We start from the raw sequence: 26913 nt of genomic DNA on the forward strand, positions 1-26913 counted from the left end.
AGTTACAAATTTTCCCTACGCTTGGGACAGTAATAGGGCCACCACATTTTATTTTATTTTTAATAACAGACCACATTTAATTTTACTCGTCACAATAGATAATCGCTAACGGCCCTTCTTTTACTAACTCCTATGATCCTCAGTTGGGAGGCCTGGATCCAAAGTCACTCTCTAAGATTTATTAGCTATGATATCTTGATTGAGCCATTTAAACTTCTGAGCCCCTATTTCTTTATCAGTAACATAGATAAAATAATACTTGTTCTATATTCCTCATTATGTTGCTCTGAGAAAATAATCATAGAATCTCAGAATTAAAAGGGACTCCCGAGGCTATTTAGCCCAATAGCAAATAAATGAAAATATCTTACAAAACATAAGCATCTCAGGCCATCACTAGTTATCTTGACTTTTGTCTTGCCATTGGACTTCAATGACTCTGAAGGCTAGAGTGAGGCTGATGACTTTGCAAGGCTCTGCCTCACTTATATCTAATTCATGTGCAAATCAACCCTCTTAATGTCCTCGGTTCTCTTTAGAAAATAAGGACAAACAAGCTGATCCAGAATCTACTCTTCAGGGGCAGCTAGGTGGCGTAGTGGATAAAGCACCGGCCCTGGATTCAGGAGTACCTCATTTCAAATCTGACCTCAGACACTTGATACTTACTAGCTGTGTGACCCTGGGCAAGTCACTTAACCCCCATTGCCCTGCGAAAACAAAACAAAACAAAACAAAAAAACAAAAAGTGATTTTCCAGCTTTCATCTGAAAACTTCCAAGAAGAAAGGAAGAAACAGGAAGAAAGGAAGGAAAAAAGAGACAAGAAGGAAGAGGAAGGAAGAGAAAGAACGAAAAAAGGAAGGAAGGAAGAGATGAAAAGAGGAAGAAGAGAGAGGAAGGAAGAGAAGAAGAGAGGAAGCAAGGAAGGCAAGAAGGAAAGAAAGAGACCAAATGTGCCTCTGCAACTTTCACCCTTTGCTTCTAGTTCTGTCCTCTAATGCCAAACAGAAGGCTAATCTCTCTTCCACATGACAGCTATCATGTTCCTCCTAATTCTTTTTATCAGTATAAACAACCCCAGGGCCTTCAAAGGATCTTTATGTGCAAAATTGAAACTAGGTTGGGGTGATCAGAACTTTGACCCACTGTGCTGAAATGTAGGAAGCACAGCACAGCAGCATGGAAAAACTTGAGTTTAGCACCTAGTTAGCAAAAAAAGACTAAAATAGGAAACTACCACTAGATGGCAGCACGCCCCACTCAAGCAACTGGAAAAAAATGAGTTCTCCCCAGAGGACAGAGCCTTCCTCAATTCTCCAACTGAATTTATCATAAAATAAATAAACAAACAAACAAATAAGTTGAGGGTAGGGCACGAGTTTGGAGAAGCTTGATATAGGGCATGAGAAATGCCAGTTGTGACTCTGTATGATATGATCTGTAGTCCCCCATCCTGGCTACCCTCCTCTAGGCAAGTTCTACATAACATTCCAGATGTGGATTTTATCAGGGGAAAGTATAACATGACTATCAACCCCCTTGTTTGGCAAAACATGGCACTGATGCAGAATTTGTGGGGTTTGGTTTGGTTTTTTGCCTTTTGTTTCTCATTTTGAGCTCTTGGTCTAGAACCTTACAATCTTATTTTTTTTTCACATGAATTGTTGACTAGCCATACTGCCCACACCATAGAATTTGTAAAGAAATGTTTTTTATCCTAAGTGCTTTACATTTATTCTTATGAAATTTTAGTTTATTTGATCCACTTCATCATTCTAGTTTACTGACCTTTTCACACCTTTACTGTCATCTAACATGCTAGCTCTCCCTCCCAGCTTCATAGCAACTGCAAATTTGACAAATATAACATCTCTCTTTTCATCTATCATGGATAAAAATATTGGAAAACACAGGCCAAGTACAGATCCCTGGGGCCTTCTATTGGAAACTTCACTCCAAGTTGACATTGGCCTGTCAAGCCATTGGTTTGGATTATCCAATCAATTCTGAATCCACCCAAACAAATAAACAAACAAATAAATCTGTGTGTATCTGTCCACAAGGATGGCATGTGAGACTTAGTCAAGTGCCTTGTAACTTGTAAATCTCTAAATAATTTGGAAGTATCTTTTTTTTTTAAGTATCTTTACTATTATTGTTAAAGCAACTAAAATAGAGATAGGCAACAGAAGAACCAAAAAAGAAGCCAGCAGTCAGGAAATCAGGGAATTATTCAGGGGTGCACATAGCTCTAACCATATTGGAGAAGAACACAGGTTGCTGAGCAACACTGGAGCTCTCTCTCTCTCTGGCTTCCTCCTAACAACAGGTTGGGGCATGTTAAACTATTACCCATGAAACTTCTCTCCCTTAAAATAAAAAGATCACTGGGATCCAAAAATTGTTTCCAAAGTTTTCCTCTTATTAATCAAATTCAGTTAGAATAAAAATTCTATAACCAAAAACCTTATAAACCTTCATCAATGGCCCACTGAGCTGAAACAGCAGTACAACCAAATTCCAGTACAGCCAATGAATGGAGATGATTCCTGTGTATTTAATGCTTGGAGATTTGTCCTATGTAGACAACAGATCACAGTAAATTATTAACTTCCTGAAACTAGGTAGGCAGGAAGGAGGAGAATGGGACAACCCCAGCTCTCATATATATCTGCCTCTTTATTCCAAAACATGGACAATGTGCCAACTCATTCTTTCCTCATAGAAAAGCAAGCCTAGCCTGAAGAGATCAAGTCTTTTTGATTTCTGCAAAGAAATATATATGCCACCCTCTACTCTCACCACCTCCACCATTCCCCCAACATCACATCACTTGCTTCTTCAGCAAAGTATTAATTCCACCAATTCAATCAATTTTGTTTGTCCTTTGTTCTTGAAGAGGACTATGATACCAGGGAGGTGATGTCATGACTTGCAGGGAACTGGATTTAAGTGAGGCAGAGCTGTTCAAAGTCAACAGCTTCATTCTCTCCTTTGGAGCCGACTGGGTCCAGTGGCAAGATATACATCAGGACAATTGGAGATTGCAACTACTTAGTCACTGAGAGACACCATGGCATAGTGGAAATCAATTCATATGAATTTATTAAGCACCTACTACGTCTAGGCACTCTATTATGTTTTGGAAATACAAAGAATGAAATAATACCTACTCTCCAGGAATTTGAAGCAATGAAAGCAGACATTGTATGAATTCCAATTTTTGACAGTTCTGTCTTTTTAAGGACCCAGAAAGGCACATGTGCCAACCCACTATTAAAGAGACACTGTGCTCTACCCAGCTTGCCTTCCTGTCAAATCCACTGAAAAACCCAGAGATACCACACTCTAATAATTTCTCTGGAATTTTTTACTTATCCTTGTCTCTTCACATCCCTCCTATTCCCATTTCCCTCTGTTTACTCCATTGTTCCCTCTCTGCAAATTGTATCCACAGGTCATTTTCTAGTACACCTTCTGTGGGGTAAGCCTGACTTTGGGTCTCCAACAGAATTTTGCTTTATTAACCATACATAGTTTTCAATAAATAGGTCATTGACTGGGATTTAGAAATATTTCTTTTCACATAAATATTTCTGTCATAGTTTCATTTTTTCTTTGACCAACACTTAAATAGAGTTTTGTTTTAGATGATACAGTCTCTCTAAAGGAACACTTTCCCAAAGGAAGTGGAGATGCAGACTCTTTTGGATATATGATGCTTCTCTTCTTTAAACTTCCTCAACTCTAGTTTTCAAATAGCTCCTAACTGAAAATGCCATTAGGCAAACAAAAATGGTGGCATTTCTATTGTTTATGATCCAAATGATCTGTACTTGGATGTCCTGGGGGAGGTTTTCTGTATTCCGAGGAGTCCAGAAGTCCCTTTGTATAAAATGCTACATGATTTAGGTATCACTAGCTTTTATCCATATATGCAGGATAATAATGTCTCTTTTCATAAAATTTCCAAAGTAATATTTGGTTTGAGTCGATACTTAAGGTGCTAGTGAAGAGGAAGGAGAAATAACACCAGATTTTCTTCTAGCAGCTTTGATTCTATTTTAGCTTCTGAGTAGGTATCTAACACCTGTCCCACCTTTTCCTTCTCATCTCTTTTCCCTCTTCTCTAAAAAAAAAAACAAAACCCTATATAGGGAGACGGGGGTTGGGGAAAAGAGTATAAACAAGATTGAGGAAAAGATTCATGGAATTCCTCCTTTTCTTCCCTCTCCTTTTCAATATTGATTCAGGTTATTTTTAGAATATCGATACAAATATACATATGTATCAATGATCAAATCAAGTCAATATGTATATCTATATGTTTGTATTCTAGAAATAACAACTTGAATCATTATTTTATGTGGGACAGGAAAGAAAAAAGAGGGAATTGCCATAACTGTCTTCCCTAATCTTGATCATGTTTATATTAAGCAGATTTATGAAGCACCTACCACATGCCAGGCACTCTGTTAAACTCTAGGAGTACAAAGAAGGGCAAAACCAGTTTCAAGGAATTCACATACTAATGGGGAAAACAATATGCAAACAATTATATACAAACAAGATAGGTAAGTAGATAGATATAGATATATACACATATACACATACACATACCATATACATATATATTAAATTGGAGATAATCTAAGAGGGAAGGCAAAGGGAAAGGCTTCCTGCAGAAAGGGATGTTAGCTGAGACCTGAACAAAATCAGGGAAGTGAGGAGGCAAAGAAAGAGGGAGAGAATTCCAAACATGGGGACCACCCAGTGAAACTGCATGGCCTCAAGATATGAATATATAGTACTAGACCTGTGACTTCTTTGGTATAAACAACTTCTAGTGAGAAAAGTATTTCTTTTTTTTTTTTTTTTAAGTGAGGCAATTGGGGTTAAGTGACTTGCCCAGGGTCACACAGCTAGTAAGTGTTAAGTGTCTGAGGCCGAATTTGAACTCAGGTACTCCTGACTCCAGGGCCGGTGCTCTATCCACTGCACCACCTAGCTACCCCAAAAGTATTTCTTCTAATGCATAAAGGCAACTACTTGACACTTTATAGTTTTAAAGAATGTCCCAAAGCACTGAGGTTTGGTGAGTTACCCATATTCGCATAGCCTGCAGACACAAGAAGTGAGATGAGCCCAGGTCTTGACTCCAAGGACAGCTCTCTCTCCACTACATCATGCTGCCTCTGATATCTATCCCACATCATTTACTTTTTTACTCTCAGTGACCCATGAACTATATCCCATGAACTAAAAGTACATTCAAAGAAGGGGGGAAAATACCAATTCAGGGAGGTGAGTCCTAGGTGAGTATGATATCCAAGGTCAACTCTAGATGGATGAGGGACCTTGTGCAAACTATATAGTATCTCTCCTCTCTTCCATACAACAACTCCCTATCGACATTTTCCTCCAGATGAAATCTGGTTAAAATGAAAAATCAAAGGCAGTCTTTAAGGAGAAGAGTAATCGTGAAGCTTAATGAGTATGGGGGAAGGGCATGATATAATTCCATTTGCTTTGCCTTAATTGATGGCAGCCTGTATTTTTTCTTTCAAAAGGATTGATCTTGGGTCAGCTAGGTGGCGCAGTGGATAGAGCACCGGCCCTGGAGTCAGGAGTACATACCTGAGTTCAAATCTGACCTCAGACACTTAACAATTACTAGCTGTGTGACCCTGGGCAAGTCACTTAACCCCAATTGCCTCACTAAAACAAAACAAAACAAAAAGAATTGATCATGTGGATAGAGCACTGGCCCTGGAGTCAGGAGTACCTGAGTTCAAATCTGGCCTCAGACACTTAATACTTAAATAGCTGTGTGACCCTGGGCAAGTCACTTAACCCCAATTACCTCATTAAAAAAAAAAAAGGATTGATCTTGTGCACACTCATGAAAAAAGATCTATTTTATTGCCAGCTGGAAGAAGCTAACTCCCTTGTCTTAAGTCACAAGCTAGCCAATAGACACTACAGGTAAATGCCACCCCCCCAAAAAGCCACCAACTTGAGACCTTAGTGTTTAGCCTAATTTGCCATATTTTAGGAATAATTTGGCCAAGGAAAGAGAAGGGTGAAGGACTGCCTGAAATTTGTTGGGCACTAAGTGGAGAACATCACCCTGTCTCTCATAATCTCTCTGGTGCAGTATACTGCATATGTGTGTGTGTTGTAGGGAGGAGAAAAGAAGGACAGAAACATAGTTTTGCTTACAGTCAGAGGAAGGGGAATGTGTAATGGGGGTGGTGCCCATGTTCAGTGGCGCCTCGAGCTGGGAGCTGGTCTTGGCGCCATCTAGTGCCAACTGGAGACTCTGCAGCTGCAACATGTTGAGGTGTCTCCGCTGGGGCTCTGTCACCCAGGCAGCATTCTCAGGACCCAAACTGGAGATCTGCTCTGGAGACAGTTCCTGGAGGATGGTAAAGAAGAAAAACACCCTCAGAACCTGGCACCTCATACTTCAAAAACTAGAGGTCTTTAGAGCTACATTTTTTTCTATCAACTGTTGTGCAGACCCTGACAAAGAACTTCCTTCCAACTACCCCATGCTCTTTCTTTGCTCTACTGAATACTCAGTTCACATTTCTAAGCTGTTATTCTGTACCAGGTGTTCTTAACCTGGGGTCCATGAACTTTAAAAAAAATTGATAGGGGACAGCTAGGTGGCACAGTGGATAAAATACCAGCCCTGTATTCAGGAGGACCTGAGTTCAAATCCAGCCTCAGACACTTGACACTTACTAGCTGTGTGACCCTGGGCAAGTCACTTAACCCTCATTGCCCCACAAAAAAATTTTTTTTAATTGATAACTGTATTCGTTATAATTAATTTTCTCAGTGAATCTATGTATTTTAGTTTATTCATCCAACTACATTATTCTAAGAAAGGGTTCAGTGGCTCCCCTAGACTGCCAAAGTGACCCAGCACACAAAAAAGGTTAATATATAATCTTAGCAACTTTGAACAAAGCAGTTAAACTCAACAAACATTAAGTGCCCAATGTATTCAAAGTACTGGAGATACAAAGACAGAGATATCAGCAACTGTTTTCAGGGAGCTTATGATCTAATAAAAGGGTACACACATACACAAATAACTGATGCAAAGGAGAACCTCTGTTTCTTCATGTATAAAATAGGGATAGTATTATTGGTACTACCTTCTTTCACAGGGTTCTTGTGAGGCTCAAATAAAATAATATGTCTAAGAACACTTTTTAAAAGATGCTACACAAATATAACAAAAATGGAAAATATTGGATGTTGAAGGGGGTGTGAGAAAGCTGGGATGCTAATCCACTGTTGGTGGAGTTGTGAAAAGATCCAACCATTCTGGAGAGCAATTTGGAACTATCCCCAAAGGGTTACAGAATTGTGCATACCCTCTGATCCAGCAATACCACTGCTAGGTTTATATCCCAAAGACATCTCCAAAAAGAGAAAAAGACCTATCTGTATAAAAATATTTTTAGCAGCTCTTTTTGTGGTGGCTAAGAATTGGAAATCAAAGGAATGCTCATCAATCAGGAAGTGGCTAAACAAATTTGTATATGATGGTGATGGAATATTATTGTGCTCTAAGAAATGACAAGCAGAATGATTTCAGAACTGATGCATAGTGAAGTAAACAGAACCAGGAGAACATTGTACACAGTTACAGTAATATTGTTCAATGAAGAACTATGAATAACTTAGCTTTTCTCAACAATACAATGATCCAAGACAATCCCAAAGGACTATCAATGAAACATACTATCCACCTCCAAAGAAAGAACTGATACTGATGGAACAGACTAAAACATGCTATTTTTCACTTTCTTTCATTTTTTTCCTTTTAATCAAGTTTTCTTGTACAAAATGACAATTATGGTAATGTTTTATATAATTATACATGTATAACCCATATCTGATTGCTTGCTGCCTCAGCTATGGGGGAGAGGAGGGAGGGAAGGAGGGATAAAAATTAGAACCCAAAACTATAAATAAAAATGATTATTACATTAAAAAAGATGCCACAATAATTAAGCTACAATTACAACTTCAGAGGAAGGATGATGAAAAATGCTACCCAGCTCCTGACAGAGATGCCTAATGAAACATTTCTGGACACACCCAATGTGGGAATTATTTGGCTTGACTATGCTTATTTGCTACAAAGGTTTTGTTTTTCCCCTTTTTCTTTCTCAGTGGGGAGGGAGCAATGTGATGGGAGACAAAATAAATGCCTGTTAATTGAAAAAAAAAGACAATTTTAAATAATTAAGCTATATGCTTTTTTTTTGGTTAGCTATATGCTTAAAAATTTTTTTTTCTTTCAGTTTTTTTGGGGGGGCAATGAGGGTTAAGTGACTTGCTCAGGGTCACACAGCTAGTAAGTATATAGTGTCTAAGGCTGGATTTGAACTCAGGTCCTCCTGAATCCAGGGCTGGTGCTTTATCCACTGTGCCACCTAGCCGTCCCAAGCTATATCCTTTCACATAGATATATTAATTGTAATGTTTATGTGTAATTATTACTATTATTATTAATCGCTTCCATAAAATTTGTATTCTGATACCTTATCATAGTGTGGCGGTAACCCTGGGTTCTATAATGCTATGCTAACAGATTATTATTCTACCAAGAATGTAGGTTTTACCAAGCAGGAAGGGCTTCTAACATGGTCCTAGAAATAGACCACATCTTCTGTCTGAGTGCCAATCTAAAAAAATAGAAAGACACATCAACAACAGGTTGGCTATTAGCTGATGAATTCTTTGGCCATGACAACCCATGAAATAGCCAAAAATACAAAGTAGCTCTTAATCCCGTGAAATTGCCTTCACCTTCTCCAGTAATGGTGGCAGTCAGTCAACGGGCATGGCAAAAAAGGGCTTATTTGCACTCTAGCAACTCAGAATAACTGATGTTCTCGTGAGGAACAGGACATGGCACTCAAGGTAATTAGTTTAGGAAAAGCAACTAGACCTGATCAAATACATACTGAGAAAAACAAAATCTATTCTAAAGGAGACAATTTAAAAGTTATCCAGAGTTCAAGTTTTAAAGATATCTCAAATGGGCAGCTAGGTGGCATAGTGAATAAAGCACCAGCCCTGGATTCAGGAGGACCTGAGTTCAAATCTGACCTCAGACACTTGACACTTACTAGCTGTGTGACCCTGGGCAAGTCACTTAACCCTAATTGCCCTGGGGTGGGGGGAAGATATCTCAAAGAAGAAAAGAAACATAAAGGAATGAATGGAAGAAGGTCATAGATAAGACTAATCCCCCCCCCCAAAAAGGAGATCAAGAACACATCAGTAACTACTGACTCATAGAGCTACTTTCTTAACCTGTATAAATTCTTTGAGAGATTGGTCTATGTACATATCAGGAGTATCCTTGATGAAAATATGAGGAAGGAACTAGAAGAAAGAGGAACCTTTCTTTATTGATGCTGCATCTTCATGGTTCCACAACCAATGACAGGGATATAACATTTCGCTGTTGTTTCTTGGTTACACAAAAAGCTTTGACTTGCCATAGCAAAATGCAGTCTTAAAAGCTCTCTTCCAACAAGTTGTCTCCCATGCAAATGTTGCCAGATGCACTGATAAAGATAAATTTGTTCAATAATCTTCTGATTATCATATCAAATGGGACATAAAATGGGAAGGCAGATGCTCACCACAAGGTATTAAGGAGAATGTCCTGCACAAAGTGTGAGTGGAGGAATAGTTTACTATAAATAGTAAGATTCTCCAGATGCTAGTTTTTTGCAGACATTGAGCTGGTTGCATAGAGCCCTAAAACATTATGGAATCGGGGCAGCTAGGTGGCACAGTGGATAGAGAGCACTGGCCCTGGATTCAAGAGGACCTGAGTTCAAATCCAGCCTCAGACACTTGACGCTTAGTAGCTGTGTGACCCTGGGCAAGTCACTTAACCCCAATTGCCTCACCAAAACCAAAACCAAAACCAAACAAAACAAAAATCCATTATGGAATCATCTGAATGAAATCCATGACTATTTGAAAGAAGTTGGCCTAGCCATCCACACAGCAAATATTTGAAGCACAGAAAATAAAAGTTCATCATGCATGTATATTGTTCAGATTATGACATTCACTTGGGCAGGTTACTTAGTTCATTATATATCTTGGGTAGGCACTGGAAATAGACAATGGATTGGGCCCAGAATTGAAGTGGAAGAAGGAAATGGGTTGAGTTACATTTGGGGAATTGTGCAGGGCTTTTAAAGATACCAAGCTGTGCCCTGCTATCAAAGATTATGTATTTAACACTGATATTTCCTCAGAGATGCTATGGCTACAAATTATGAAAAGCTGTGATCTTAGAAAATTAAGAATTACAATTGACCCCAAAGCGATGGAAAGATATGTGTTGGGTAGCCTGCAACATACCATCAGTGATGGTTTGTGCACAAGATGTGGTACAGAAGACATCAGAGACATACCTTTGACCAGAAAATGTGGTAAACTGAGAATCAGGGGGGAAAAAAGGGTGACCTGAATGTTCCTCTGTTGCCTGCAAAACATTAGAAGACTTAGAGGAAAGCCAAAAGCATTTAAAGTTCTCCATGGGGGAATCTATGATAGGATATAGACAAAAAAAGGGCATGGAGAGTTTGTGATCCACACCAGGGGAGGGAATACCCTCATTGATGAGAACATGGGACCATCAAAGCATCAAAATACGATTTTTATTAGAACATTTTGTACCTCTCTATTGAACTTAACATGTGGAATTTTATATTATGTTATAGTTATTTTTGTACTTTTCTTTTCTCCCCCACCCCTCCCCTAGATTATAAGCCCTTTGAGGTACAATACCATGATGTCTTTCTTTTCTTTGTACTTCTCTCAAGACCTAATACAATGTTTTACATATAGGAGTTTCCAAAATGTGTTTGTTTTTGTTGACTTGCCCTCATACTTTTTAAGACTGATAGTTAACAAAAAGGGAAAAGAACCTATTTGTACAAAAATATTTATACCAGCTCTTTTTGTGGTGGCAAAGAATTGAAAATTGAGGGAATGTTTATCAATTGGCTAAATAAGCCATGGTATATGATTGGGTTTTTTTTTCCCTAGTACAATTGGTTTATTAGTATAGCATGAATTTGCCAATAAATAGGGTCTCAGCTTCCTCATCAATAGTTAAGTCCCTGAGATTAGGCTTTCAGATCTTTTTTTTTCCATAAAAGCATTTTATTATTTTCCAGTTACATGTAGAGATAGTTTTCAACATTTGTTTTTATAAGATTTCTAGTTTCAAATTTTTCTCCCTTCCTCCTCCTTCCCCAAGACAGCAAGCAATCTGATATAGGTTATATATACAATCACATTAAATGTATTTATGCATTATTCATGCTGTGAAAGAAGAATCAGAGCAAAAAGGAAAAACCTCAAAAAAGAAAAACCAAAAAAAAATAGAAATAGTATGGTTCAATCTGCATCTAGATTCCATAATTCTTTTTTTCTGGATTTGGAGAGCATTTTCCATCATGAGTCCCTTGGAACTATCTTGGACCATTGTATTGCTGAGAGGAGTTAAGTCTATCACAGCTGATTAACACACAATGTTGTTGATACTGTGTATAATGTTCTCCTGGTTCTGCTTATCTCAGTCAGCATCAGTTCATGTAAGTCCTTCCAGGTTTCTCTGAAATCTGCCTGCTCATCATTTCTTACAGCACAATAGTATTTCATTACATTCACGTGGTATATGATTGTAATGGAATATTATTGTGCTATAAGAAATGACAAGCAGGATGATTTCAGAACTGATGCATAGTGAATTGAACAGAACCAGGAGAACATTGTACACAGTTACAGCAATATTGTTCGATGAAGAACTGTGAATGACTTAGCTTTTCTCAACAATACAATGATCTAAGACTATCCCAAAGTACTAATGATGAAGCATACTATCCACCTCCAGAAAAAGAAATACTGTTTGAATACAGACTAAAGCATGCTATTTTTTACTTTCTTTCATTTTTTCTTTTATTTGAGCCTTCTTGTACAAAATGACCAATATGGAAATGTATAACCTATATCTGATTGCTTACCATCTCAGGGAGGGAGACAAGGAGGGAGGGAAGGAGAGTAAGATAGAATTTGGAATTCAAAACTTTAAGTAAAAATGTCTAAAAAAAGAAAAAGGGAGCCTAAAAAAAAGATCGATGGTAAAGAGTAACAACGATGATGCCTTGTGATACAACATAATGAGAATTTGTTCAAAGGAATTGTCCAGGATTGGTAGACAGTCTTTTGGAGAGCAATAAGGAGCCTGAAAGGGGCAGTAGACAGTGATGAACATGGAATACTGAAATTGTGCTTGAGACCTGAACTTGAACCTTTGCTTTGCCATTTACTACCTATGTGAGTGTGGGCAAGACATTTAACTTCTCTAGGATTAAGTTTCCACATCTTTAAAATGATAGGAGTAGACCAGATGATCTCTAAGGTCCCTTCCAACTCTAGATCCTATATCCAATAATCTGCTTCATTAAGTACTGTCCTTATCTGCCCATAATACCATCCCTATAATAACGCTTACAAATATCCCTGCCACACACACACAGGACCCAGGACAGTTACTTAAAAAAAAATCTTGCACCTCAAGATGGATGGTGAGGATGACACCAGTAGGCTCCATTAGAATACAAACAACAATGCAGATTACCTCCAAGGTAAGAACCTATCTCTCATCAGTCTCTTGTATGAGGAAAAATGACTCTAACTCATATTTGTCCTTTAGGAACAGAGTACTTACTTTGAAGATCTCTTCAGGAATGCATTTTATTGCTGCTGGCTGGAAATAAGGCATTAAATTCTTATCAAGCATACTTAATTCTTCCTTTGTTAGTCCAGCTAGGGAAGAAAAAAAAATTGGATGGCTTTGTTCCCTTGTGAACACCTAGTTTTATTCAAAGTGCAATGCAATGGAGAGATTCACTTTTTCCACACAATAATCATTACACTAGGGAAGCAACTCTTTGCAACAACTCATTAAAAAGAAGGGACACATAGTAAACCTCAATCATTTCACTAATATATTGCCTATGAGGCATTCAAGTAGCCACATGCTTATTAATGTGATGATGACAAATTACAACAAAGTGGAAAACATCACAAAATATTTAAAACATATGTATATATTCATCCACATATATGTGTTTACACACATATGTATGTATATATACTTATAAGTGTGTATTTGTCTATGGGCAGCTAGGTGGCCCAGTGGATAGAATTCCAGGCTTGGAGTCAGAAAGACCAAAAAGTTCAAATCCAGCCTCAGACACTCACAAGCTATGTGACTCTGGGCAAGTCACTTCACCCTGTTTGCCTCTGTTTCCTCATCTGTAATCAATCTGTAATTATAAGCTGGAGAAGGAAATGGCAAACCGCTCCAGTATCTTCACCAAGAAAATCCCAAAATGGGGTCATGAAGAGTCAGACATGACTTAAAAACAACTGAACAATAGTATAATACTTGAATAGCCAGATATTCTTATCAATATTAGAACTACAGAATAAAAATATATTAGAATACATATACATATGTGTGTATAAATATACACATACACTGTACACACACACACACACACACACACACACACACACACATATATATTCATGGGATTTGATCTATGATTTCACCACTATAGGGAACTCCTGGGATGTAAATTCCCTTTGCCAAAGGAGAGGGAGCACTTAGAAGTTAAAGACTTGCACAGAGTCACACAACTTGCCAGTGTCTGAGGTTAGATTTGAATTCAGGTCTTATGGACTCCAGGTTAGGAGATCTACTGTACCACCTAGCAACTATTTAGCATAGAAGTTAATCTCATTCATTTATCACCAGTTTGGACCTGAAACACAGATTTTCTTGGACTAATTAATACATTCTTTACAGGAAAAGTACTGTTTGAGGTTAGTGCATATGCTAGCAAGCTGTTCAATTTTTATTTTTGTACCTAATTGTATTGTCAGGATGGGGTGGTGGGGAGAAATGACAAGGCAATGCTTGGATCTAAGTACAGTGCACCTATTACCTGCAATGGTGCCCAGCTCCCGTATCACTGAACTGCTCCACTCGGTAGGATCCCCAAACACAGCCTCTGCCTTCCTCTTGAATGCTCCCAGGATCGGAGTACTGCAGAGCAGAGTACCAATTCTAGCAGCAACAGTGCTAGGAAAAAGGAAGCATTATAGAGTTACTTTGGTGCACCCTGCAGGAAAATATTTCAAATGTGGTCTCACTTCCCAGGTTTGATTTGTCCAAATCCCATTCTTTGACTCAGCCTGAGAGCTGGAAGTAGATCAAGAAGTGGGAAATATCTAGGATTGTGTTTTCTTTATCAACCGGAAAAAGGCAACAAACCATGGGATACATTGTCCCCTCTGGAACCAATAAGATTTTCACAAGCTTCTTGACAAAAAGAAAAAAATAAAACACAATCTCCATATAGAGGATTGCATAACTAAAAGTATTAAGTTCATTAGAGATAGGGAATGGTCAGTATAGGGACTTCCCAGGTGAGGAAACTCCCTCTACCAATGCAGGTTGGAAGATCATCTGCAACTTAGTTTTAGAGAGCTGCTGAGGGCAGCAAGGGGTTAAGTGACTTGCGCAGGATCACAGACAGTATATATCAGAGGCAAGATTTGAATTAAGGTCTTTCTGGTTTTGAGTTCTCTATCCACAATGCCATCTGCCTCTCAAGAATTTAATTATACTACTAATCAATTTCATTTCATTATAAATATACAATTCTCAAAGAAATACAGATTGGAAGTCCAGAATATTGGGGAAATAGGTAACTTTCTTCATTCATTCATTCAAGAATTATGAATTAAGCATTTGCTGTAAGAGCTATATTATGGGCAGTTAGGTGACATAGTGTATAGAGAACCTGGCTTGGAGTCTAGAAGACTCATCTTCATGAGTTCAAATTCAGCTTCAGACACTTACTAGCTGTGTGATCCTGAGCAAATAACTTAACCCTGTTTGCCTCAGTTTCCTCATCTGTAAAATGAGCTGGAGAAGGAAATGGCAAACCAACCCAGTATCTTTGCCAAGAAAACCCTAAACGGGGTCCCAAAGAGTTGAACACAACTGAAACAACTGAACAACAACAAAAGAGCTATGTTAGGCTGCAGGACAAATACAAAATTTAGATAAAATGTGCTTCCTGTTTTAGTGAAGCTTGCCACCTCACAGGGTGGTAAGACACAAACACAGATTACGAAGATAAATACAAAATTTCACTCTGCATTAAAAATATACAAATGAAATCTGAGGAAGGAAAGATTTTTACTGATTGTGGGAGAAAAAAGACATCAAGGAAGGTTTTATAGAAGAAATGGTATTTGAGTCATATTCAATTAAAAGGGGGAAGGTAGCAAAGTCCATTTATTTGAGGGATAGAGAGAGACCCAATGTGGCCAGAGCCTGGCTTGTTTGGAGGGCAATAATATGTGATAAGGCTAGAAAGGTTGTTCAAATAGAAACAGACTGAGAAGGGCCTTAAATGCCAGGCCAAATAGTTTGAGTTTTATTCAGCTGGCGATAGGAAACCACTGAAGATTTCTGAACCAAGAAGCGATAAGATCAGTTCATTAAAATCATGTCCATAGCTCACTGGTCATAATGTGTCCCCTATTTATGGAAAGAATGGTATGAAATCTTAATCTAGAAAATAAATAATGAAATATGCTTCCCTCTTCTCAGTAGAGAGAACTATAGGTGTGGAAGTATATACACTGTCAGACTCAATTGCTTTATGGGTGGTTTTGTTCAGCTTTTTCTTTATTTCTGTTTAAGAAGGGTTCAATTACAACGTAGAGGAAGGTGTATTTTAGGAAATGACTGCTATAAAAACCAAAAAATATCAATACAACTTCTAAAAAGGAACTGTTACTATAATCATGATTATGCCCCTATGTTATTATGACAGATATTTATTCATTTACATATTGAAATGAATGTAGTTCTTTCAAAGGATTAGTATAAATGCATGGCCTTCCAAGGTGACTACTATGAAGAGTACAATGCTCATTTGAATTCTTAAGTCACGGTATGTTTTTTTAAAATAATAATAATCATCATTATTTAAAGTTTTGAGTTCCAAATTCTATCCCTTCTCCCCCTCCTTGAGGTAGTAAGCAACCAACTATAGGTTATACATATGCAATTATGTAAAACATCATGGTATGTTTTGTTTTGTTTTGTTTTTTTGGTGAGGCAATTGGGGTTAAGTGACTTGCCTTGGGTCACACAGCTAGTAAGTGTCTGAGGCCAGATTTGAACTCAGGTACTCCTGACTCCAGGACCAGTGCTCTATCTACTGTGCCACTTAGCTGCCCCCGTGGTATGTTTTTAAAAATCAATTTCATTTCTTTATAATCAAACTTCAGTGAATGGACAAAGAATCCTTATGAGGCCTTCAAAGCAGTGCCTGAAATACTTCATTAACTGAAATTAATCTAAATGAAAAAGCACTAAGTATGTTTAGTTGTTTGTAGTGAGAGGCTCAACGTTGTCTTTAATAAATCATTTTTTTTTTAGAAAAAGCATATACTTTAGATACAACGAAGTACTTTGTAGCAGAGGAAAGACATAAAATAGCCACCAGAACATGTTTTAGCTTCACATTCCATCTAACTGGTTGGTCCTGCCATCACATCATCTTATCCATGTGCCTGTTCCTTCCCATCTGAACCAGCCATTCCCCTGACTAGATTTTCTAGACCAAAGTTTCTTAAACTGTGGGTTGAAATCCCATATGGGGTCATGTAACTGAATGTGAGGGTCACAAAAAATTTGGGAACAGTAAAAGGTTATGTATACCTAGTTTACATACCTATATAGCCAGGCTCGCCCACATATTTTTTGGGCAAAAAGGGGTGGTGAGTGGAAAAAGTTTAAGAAGCCCTGTTCTAGAATCTAGAACTCATTCCCTGTGAAAGTTAACCCAGTTATTTTTGAAGCTCCCTAGAGCCTAACCCAGTTGATTAGTGACACTGCATGTATGCAAACTAATCCACTTAGTCTACTAAATATTGGCTGGCCCTAAATACTAGATCAAGCTTTAGCATGTTAATCCCATTCATCTATCCATCCAGGCCATTTCACTGTCTGTCTGCCACTGAGACATATCCCTCTTTCCCTTCTTTCACCTTCCCAGAACAAAACTCCCTTCCTTGGTCACATATTCTTTTTATTTGCTGTCTTTCACTATTAGAATGCAAGCTTCTTGGGGCAGGTACTGTCTCTATTTATTTTTTGTGGGGGGCAATGAGGGTTAAGTGACTTGCTCAGGGTTGCACAGATAGTAAGTATTGAGTGTCGGAGGTCAAATTTGAACTCAGGTCCTCTTGAATCCAGGGCTGGTGCTTTATCCACTGCACCACCTAGCTGCCCCCTTGACTATCTCTATTTTAATGACTTTCCCCAGAGTTTAGCACTGTGCCTGGCCCATATAAGGACTTAAAAAAATGCATTTTCATTCATTCATTCAAATATTGGTGATAGTTTTGATAAACTTCTCTGGAGGCAAGTGGATCAAGTCCTCCAGAGTACTATCATTTAGGTAATTTCTTACCTAAATTCTGAGATACTTATCAATGGAACTTCATTAACGCTGATGGCACACAAGTTTGCACCAAGGCCTACTAAATCAAAGCTCTTTAGTTCATGTATTCGATGGCCTGAGTCTTCCAGAAAGCCTCGAAGAATGGCACTAGCCTGTAACAAGACAATGAGAGAAAAGGTAAAATAAATATACAGGCATGAGTGGGGATAACAGAAAAATGAACTTGTTCCAGGATCACTATTCAAGTTGGTGTTTTTTTTTTTTTTTAAGTGAGGCAATTGGGGTTAAGTGACTTGCCCAGGGTCACACAACTAGTAAGTGTTAAGTGTCTGAGGCCGGATTTGAACTCAGGTACTCCTGAATCCAGGGACAGTGCTCTATCCACTGTGCCATCTAGCTGCCCCTATTCAAGTTGTTTTTAAAGGAGAAAAGAAATTTACTATATTTTGAGTCATCATGAAAGCTACCTTAAATATATGGAATTTTAGATGAGGAAGGTACCACATAGACTATCCAATTCAATCTTACTCATATTATACATGATAAAACCAAGGCCCATAGAGATGATTCAACTTACTTAATATCACAATTAGAGAGAGAGAGAACTAGGGTCAGCAACTCAGTCTCTCAATACCATGGTGCCTCCCTAATTACCAATGACAATTAAGGTAACTTTTTCTTTTTTTGGAGGGGGCAGGGCAATGAGGGTTAAGTGACTTGCCCAAAGTCACATAGCTAGTAAGTGGCAAGTGTTTGAGGCCAGATTTGAACTCAGGTCCTCCTGAATCCAGGGCCAGTGCTTTATCCACTGTGCCACCTAGTTGCCCCCAAGTTAACTTTTTCTAAGAGTAAGTTGACCTTTCATTTTAAACCAACAAAAATTACTGTTTTATATAAATTTATATTCCCCAATTGATGAATGATCAAAAGATATGAATAGACAACTTTCAGAGGAAAAAAATCAAAGTTATAAATTGTCATATGAAAAAGTGCTCTATCACTAATAGAGAAATACAAATTAAAACAACTGTGAGGTACCAGCTCACACCCAACAGATTGGCTAAGATGGCAAAAAAAAGGGAAATGACAGATGCTAGAGGGACTTTGGGAAAACAGGTACAATACTAATGCACTATTGACAGAATTATGAACGAGTCCAACCATTCTAGAAAGCAATTTGGAACTATGCCTAAAAAGTTATTTAACTTTGACCCAGTAATACTGCTATTAGGCTGATGTTCCAAAGAGATTTTTTTTAAGAGGAAAGGAATCTATATGTATAAAAATATCTATAACAGCCTTGTTTGTGGTAGCAAAGAATTGGCGACTGAGAAGATGCCCACTAATTGGTCATTGGCTGAAGAAGTGATTTTATATGAATGTGATGGAATGCTATTTCATAAGAAATGATGAAGGGGATAGTTTCAGAAAAACCTGAGAAGATTTTTGATGAACTGATGCAAAGCAAAGTGAACAGAACCAGGGACACAATTTATACAGTAACAGCAATATTATAGAAATAATCAACTTTAAAAGACTTAGTTACTCTGATGAACACAATGACCAACCACAAATCCAAAAGACTCATGATAAAACATGGCATCTACTTCCAGATAGAGAGCTGATAGACTCAAAGTACAGACTGAAGCATATTTTCTTCTCTTTCTTCCTTTCTTTCTTTTGGACACAGCAAATATAGCAAATTGTTTTACATGATCATATCTATTTATAATGGGGTTTATTGTTTTGCCTTCTCAATTGCTGTAGGAGGGGTAGGGAAAAGGGAAAGAATTCAAAGCTGAAAACAAAATAAAATTGATTTTTAAAAATAAAAGTCTAGTCATTATAGCTTCTTAGCTCCTGTATCTTTTAGTATGTTTACCATTATTCTTTCTTACATGGACTCAAGTCATGATTGGGGTTGAAATGCAAACCAAATATCTCCTATTTACTAAAAATAGGGTACCTCTTACTTGAGACTTTTTATTGAAACTAAGGAAAAAATGCAATCATAAAAAGGCCTGAATTGACACCAACCATTCTATACATGAATTACCTAGCAACTTACTGTGTTTTTTTTTTTGGTGAGGCAATTGGGGTTAAGTGATTTACCCAGGGTCACACAGGTAGTAAGTGTCAAGTGTCTGAAGCCAGATTTGAACTCAGGTCTTCCTGACTCCAGGGCTGGTGCTTTACCCACTGTACCACCTAGCTGCCCCAGCCCAACTTGCTTTTTAACAAAGACTGCATAATTTTGGCATCAATGTCCTTTTCTCTCCTAGACTGGGATTCAAGAAGGGTTGAGTCAAATCCAGAACTCTTTTCCCTGAACCATTTTGCTTCTGTCCTAAATGCTGGAATGAAGGTAAAGAATTCCTGCAAGGTATTATTATTATTATTATTATTATTATTATTAAAATCTCTTGAGTCAAAATAAAGAAGGGTTGACAGAAATCCTTTCCCTTTCTGTTCCTAACTTCCTAAGTCAGGACTTGATGGTATAGCTCCATTATTTTCTTGTTAATAACTCAAGTTCCCAGAATATCAGACATACCTGTAATTAAAAGTGAATACAAACAATACATTTCAAAGTTAAATTATTTTCTTTCCAGGCAGCATTAAATTGTTCTTGCCAATAATGTCTATAAGAATGAAGCCCAGCATGAGAGATAAATCAGAATGGATTCCCTTGTGTGACTCCATGAGCCTTTGGCTAATGATTCCAAGGCAATTAATGCTAACACCTTGAAAGAAATACTGAGGGCTGAGGAGTAAATAATTATAAGATTTCCATCACTCTGTTCACAACTGAACTTTTTACCATTTCTTTCTTGTAATGGTTCTTTGACTGAAGTAGCCATTAGTATAATTCCAGGAAAACTGGCTGTTCCTCTAATTTAAGTGATGTCACATCACCACAGAACTTACTACTGCAAGGAACTTAATCACCCTGTCCAATCCCTTCATTTTACAGACAAAGAAACAGAGGTTGAATAACTTACCCAAGGTCAACATGGCAGGTGGTGGCAAAGTTGGTGCTAGAATTCAGGTCTCCTAACCATGGCCATAACTAGGGATGAAGGGAAGGGGGAGGTGGGGGTGGGAGACAACTGGGTCTTACCCTGGACTTACACAAAGACAGAGCTTAGCAACTAGTTAGCAAGAATGATTAGTTAAGAAAGGAACCTGCTAGATGCCTGACTTCTCCCCCATTCCTCTTTGCTCCCCTTCTAGGTGAAAGTATGTGTTATGCTACTGGTCTTGGACACAAAAATTCCTGGTGAGAGCTCAGTCCCTAATGCCCAGTCCAGTGTTCTAGATCAGAGGTGTCTGAGGTCAGCAGGCCTCATTGTGGCCAGCAATACTTCTTAGTACAGCAGAACTACATTAAAATGTAATTGGGCGGGGCAGGTAGGTGGTGCAGTGGATGGATAGAGCACCGGCACCTGAGTTCAAATCCAGCCTCAGATACTTGACACTTACTAGTTGTGTAACTCTGGGCAAGTCACTTGACCTTAGACACTTGCCTATTCCTCTGCAAAATGGTATAATAATAGCACCCAAGTTATAAGGTTGTTGTGAAAGTCAAATGAGATAATGTATGTGAAACCTCTGCAAACCTTAAAGAATTTACTTTTAGTTGCCTATCATTATTGTTCTTGTTGTTCAGTTGTTTTAGTCATGTCTGACTCTTTATGTCCCCCGTTGGGGTTTTCTTGGCAAAGATAATAAGTGGTTTGTCATTTTCTTCTCCAGCTCATTTTACAGATGAGGAAACCGAGACAAATAGGATTAAGTGACTTGCCTAGGGTCACACAGTTAGTAAATGTCTGAGGCTGAATTTGAACTCATGTTTTCTAGACTCCAGGCCAGGTGCTCTAGCCACTGCATTACCTAGCTGTCTCCATTAATGTTCTACTGTTTCCTTATTATATTGGGGTGCTTTGGCTCTCTCCCAATTGTATGCAAGTTGTGCATATCTTTTTGTCCCAGACAGAAGGATCTTGTGTTTAAGTTTAAATGTGATCCTTATAGGTGCAAATTTTCAGTGGACTAGAAATTAACTGACAGTAAACAGAAAAAGATAATCAAATAAATTGGTGCCAATGGGGCTAGGGAGTTATAAAAGAGAAAAAAAATAGTTGGCAGAAGGAGCTAAAAGTGGTGAAAGGAAATAGGAAGAAGGATGGGTGTCATAATATTATTACTTTGGGTCAAGAGGCATCAATGACACTTAAAGCAATAAAATGTAGATTCAATTCAATTCATTTAAACAAACATTTGTTAAGGATCTACATTATACAAACCATCTGGGATACAAAGAAAACAACACAGTACTTGCCCTCAAGGTATTTACAATGTGATACAAGGTAGAAAGTGATGGGGCAAGTTTGAAAAGTTTTTGTCTGAACAAAATCAATGAAACTAAGACAAAGAAAATTGTTGACTGGGGAAAAATCTCCACATCAAATATATATGTATAGGGAATTAACACAAGACCAAGAGCCATTCCCTAATGGAAAAACAGTCAAAGGAGATAAACAGTTTTCAAAAGATAGATGCAAACTATTAACAATCTTATAAAAGATTGCTCCCAATCAACAATAACAGAAATACAAATCAAAGCAGGTTTGAGGGTTTACTTCACATTCAGTAAAATGGCAAAGATGGAAGATGAAAATAATCAATGGTGGAAGAAATATAGGCACACTAATGTGCTGTTAGCAGAGCCAAGAATTAGTCTGTTTTGTAAAACAATCTGGAATTATGCTTTTTTTTTTTTTAGTGAGGCAATTGGGGTTAAGTGACTTGCCCAGGGTCACACAGCTAGCTAGTAAGTGTGAAGCGTCTGAGACTGGATTTGAACTCAGGTACTCCTGATTCCAGGGCCGGTGCTTTATCCACTGCGCCACCTAGCTGCCCCTGGAATTATGCTTTTTAAAAATAAATTTTAAATGTATGCCTAAAATGTACATGCCTTTTGACCCAGAAATCCCTGTCCTAAGCATTTACCCCAAAGGGGTCAAAGATAAAAAGGTCCCATCTAACTAAAAATATTCATTGTGGTACTTTTTTGTGGTAGCAAACAACAAAAAATAAGGGCCCATGGATTGTAGAATGCATAAACAAATTGTGATATATGAATGTATCAGATCTCCAAAAAAATGTACCATAAGAAAGACTATGAATAATTCGGAGAAACATGGTGAGGCATATAAATTGAGGTAGAGTGAAGTAAGCAGAACCAGGAAATTTTATATAGATGTATATGTGTGTGTGTGTATGTATGTATATGTATATATGTGTGTGCATGTATATACATATACACATATATATGTAATACCTGTGAAATGAAATAAGTGAAATTAGCAGAACCAGGAAATTTTATATACATGTATATGTATTGTGTATATATGTATGTGTATGCATACATACATATACATACACATGTATACAATACATACACAGGTATATAATACTACCTGGTATGTATACACACATACAACTATATATCCACTATATGTATGCATGGAGAAAGATACAAAGACAAAAGGAAAAAAACATTCAAAGTCAGAGTAAGTTTCTAAATATAAAAACAAGTTACATTTTAGAATTAATGTAACAGAATCATCAAACCCATGTACATACATCCACATCCACACACACACACACACACACACATGCATGCACGCATGCACATGTCCTTTCCTCACCATGGTCTTATTCTAACTATCTTATCTGAAATCATTTTAGTTCTAATGTTTCATGTGGCCACTTAAAAGAGAAAGTTTCTATTTTCTACAAACCCATAGTTGTATTGCTTGGTCTCCAAAATTACTGGAAGTAACTTTGTTTGGGAGTATTTTGTTTTATTTTATTTTTGGGGTAGGGCAATGAGGGTTAAGTGACTTGCTCAAGGTCACACAGCTAGTTAGTGTCAAGTGTCTGAGGCCAGATTTGAACTCGGGTCCTTCTGAATCCAGGGCTGGGGTTTTATCCACTGTGCTACCTCGCTGTTCCAGGGAATATTTTTAAATGGACAACAGATAATATCACTACCAGAAAACTTCTGGCATAGGGCCAAATCTATAGGGCAAAAGGGCAGAATAAAAGAATGCAGAAGGCCCCGTGAGGTGTAGAGGGAAGAAAGAAAATTGTATTACAAAGCAGGAAGTAAAGGAATGCATGCAGATTGAAGAGCTGAACTAACTCTGACACTAGAAAAAGTACAATGAAAATAAGATTTCTGGGCATAGGAACCAGGGGGAAAAGAGCAGCCAACTCTGGGCTCTCTGGACCAATAATCTTGGCTGATTCATGGGGCTGTATCTGGAGCAATAACCAGAAAGAACCAAAGGATCTTTTTCCTCATCACGGGCCACAGGAATGAGAAAGCCTACCTGGTTTAGGGGTGGGAGCAGGAGGCAACCAAGAGAAAACAGATTTCTCTTCAAGCTGGGAAAAGGGAAATTCCACAGCTATGGCAGATATTTGTTATTTGCTTGTATCTAAAGATCCCTCATTGAAGTAGTAGCTTGTTCTCTACATTATTGAGTGTAATTCGCTGCTTTTTTTTTCTTTTAAAATTTTTCTTGATATATTACCTAATTTCTTCTGGTACCTTTCTCCCTTCATGAGAGCCACTCCACATAACAAAGACTTTTTTTAAAGGGGGGAAAAAAAGGATAAAGAGAAAAAAAAAACTTGAATAAAACTAATAAGCAACAGATTATGAGGTTTTGTTTTCTTGTTCAATCTGTAAATTTTTTGTTTTATTGGATTATTTAATCCATTCACATGTAAAGTTACAAGAATTAGGTTTATATTTTTATCCTTGTCTCTAATATGGCTTTCTTTTTCTGTAATTTGATGCTTCCAAGGACTTATTGTAGAAGGAAGGTCAATATCAACAAATCCAGGATCTGTGATTTTACTGGTGTGGAAAACTCCCAACAAACAAACAAATAAATAAGTAAGTAAATAAGTAAATAAATTCCCAAGCAGATCACAACAAACCAGCTTGCCTCAGCCTCAGCGTCTTCCTGGAGGCTCAGAGATGTTTTACTGGCTAACCCATGTTAATATAGTTAGGAAGTGTCTGAAGTAAGACTGGAATGTGGGCTTTGTTGATTCCAAGTTCTATGCACTCCAACATACTGCATTCATGGAAGAGGGAGAGGTGAAAAGAATTATGTTTCACAATTGCATTGCTAAGATTTCACTCTTCTATACAGAGACAGAGAGGCAGAGAGAGATGGAGACTCTCTTCATTTGATTAATTCATCCAATAAACACTTATTAGGCACTTGCTATATGTCAGGCACTGTGCTAAGTACTTAGGGATACAAAAAGAGACAATAGATAGTCTCTGTCCTCAAAATCTAATGGGGGTGGGGCAGCTAGATGGCGCAGTAGATAAAGCACTGGCTTTGGATTCAGGAGGACCTGAGTTCAAATCCAGCCTCAGACACTTGACACTTACTAGCTGTGTGACCTTGGGCAAGTCACTTAACCCTCATTGCCCCAGAAAAAAAAAAAAAAGATCAAGTCATATCAAAATGAAAGGATTGGCCTTGATGGTCCCCTCCATCTCTAGACCTATGAGAATCCTAAATTCCTGGTAGAACCTGCTTACCTGTCCCAGAGTCCACTCTGTTTGTTGGCTCAGGGAGGCCACTGTGTCAATCGAGCTGAGATCCAGCTGTTTTAGCTCATTCTCATTCAGAGCCAGAGCAATGTGGCCCAGGGAGACGATGTGATGATTCTTCCAATAAGATGGTGCATTCCAGACCTTGGAAAACAAACCCAGATTCAACATAAACTGTGCTATGAGTACCTGCTGTATTATTATCTATTGCATAGTACTTATGTTTAGAAGCTAAAATAAACCCTAAAATGGGTCCTTAAAAGCACTTAAGCCAGGGGCAGCTAGGTGGCACAGTGGATAAAGCACCAGCCCTGGATTCAGGAGTACCTGAGTTCAAATCTGGCCTCAGACACTTGACACTGACTGTGTGAAGCTGGACAAGTCACTTAACCCCCATTGCCCCGCAAAAAAAAAAAAAAAAAAGCACTTAAGCCTCCTCTGCCTCTCCTCTTTCTGCCATCCTTCTGTTAGGTTTTTTAAGAGAAGTGGTAGGAATTTGTGGGCATTTTGCTGTATGTAAGTAGAGACTTTGTTCTTTCAGTCTAACAAAAATTATGGAATCCTCAACTAGAAGAGAATTTAGAGGTCACCTAAGTCAATTCTCCTCATTTTACATTTGTCTCTTAGAATCCTTGGGTTCTTTTAAAGTTCAGCTCAAGAGCCTTTCTTTGTTGGTTCCTCTAGCTGCTAGTGCCTCTCCCAGCAGGGTTACCTACCTCATGCCCTACTTTGAATCTGTTTTGTTTATAGGTGAATACCAAGTTCCACGTTAGAATATAAGCTTCTTTTTTTGTTTTGTTTTGTTTTGCCAGGCAATGAGGTTTAAGTGACTTGCCCAGAGTTCACACAGCTAGTAAGTGCCAAGTGTCTGAAGCCAAATTTGAACTCAGGTCCTCCTGAATCCAGGGCCGGTGCTTTATCCACTGTGCCACCTAGCTGCCCTCACAACATAAGCTTCTTAAGGGCAGGGACTATTTTGCCTTTCTCTTTGTTCCTGCCTCAGTGCCTAGCACATAGTAGGTGCTTTGGGGGGGGGGCGGGACAATGGGGGTTAAGTGACTTGCCCAGGGTCACACAGCTAGTAAGTATCAAGTGTCTCAGGCCGGATTTGAACTCAGGTACTCCTGAATCCAGGGCCGGCGCTTTATTCACTGTGCCACCTAGCTAGTAGGTGCTTAATATGCCTTGACTGTTGCTAAGGGGCAGAATTAGTACGAAGAGAGAAAAGTAATCCTGGGAAATGTAGGCAACTGTTCAGAGGTTATTAATGTTAATTTTGAACACTGATGAAGAAGTTGGATACCTTTTCTGTAAAACTGAGCTCCATCAATAGAAATGGGCAGGTTTGGAATGCCTACCAACTAACTGCCCAGTCTGTGGATTACCTGAGCCCTAGATTTTCCTAAACAACCATGCGCCTTTTGGGTGAGGAAACTGCTGCATTTTACTTCTAAGCAGTCACATATATCATCTCTACCAAAAGGTAGGTGTGGAAAATAAAAGAAATTGAAACCTGAAGGCAGGACCAGGGTTCAAATCCTACCTCTTATTATCTGTCTGACCATGGACAAGTCACAAACTCTCTGAGCTTCTGTTTCCTCATCTCTAAATGAGAGAGTTGGACCAGATGACCCCCTGAAGT

General features: G+C 38.3%; 1 protein-coding gene across 1 annotated transcript in view; it reads right to left on the reverse strand.

Moving 5' to 3' along the window:
- Positions 1-26913, reverse strand: part of OTOA (otoancorin) — a 90311-nt gene that overhangs the window by 12987 nt on the left and 50411 nt on the right. The window contains exons 23-27 of the mRNA XM_043977442.1: positions 25260-25415; positions 17633-17775; positions 14081-14217; positions 12796-12893; positions 6225-6420 (exon numbers count right to left, since the gene is read on the reverse strand). Coding sequence (XP_043833377.1) covers positions 6225-6420; positions 12796-12893; positions 14081-14217; positions 17633-17775; positions 25260-25415 — 730 coding nt within the window. The remainder of the gene's footprint in view (positions 1-6224; positions 6421-12795; positions 12894-14080; positions 14218-17632; positions 17776-25259; positions 25416-26913) is intronic.

The sequence above is a fragment of the Dromiciops gliroides genome, chromosome 1 (genome assembly GCF_019393635.1).
Source record: "Dromiciops gliroides isolate mDroGli1 chromosome 1, mDroGli1.pri, whole genome shotgun sequence".
NCBI classification, from domain to species: Eukaryota; Metazoa; Chordata; class Mammalia; order Microbiotheria; family Microbiotheriidae; genus Dromiciops; species Dromiciops gliroides.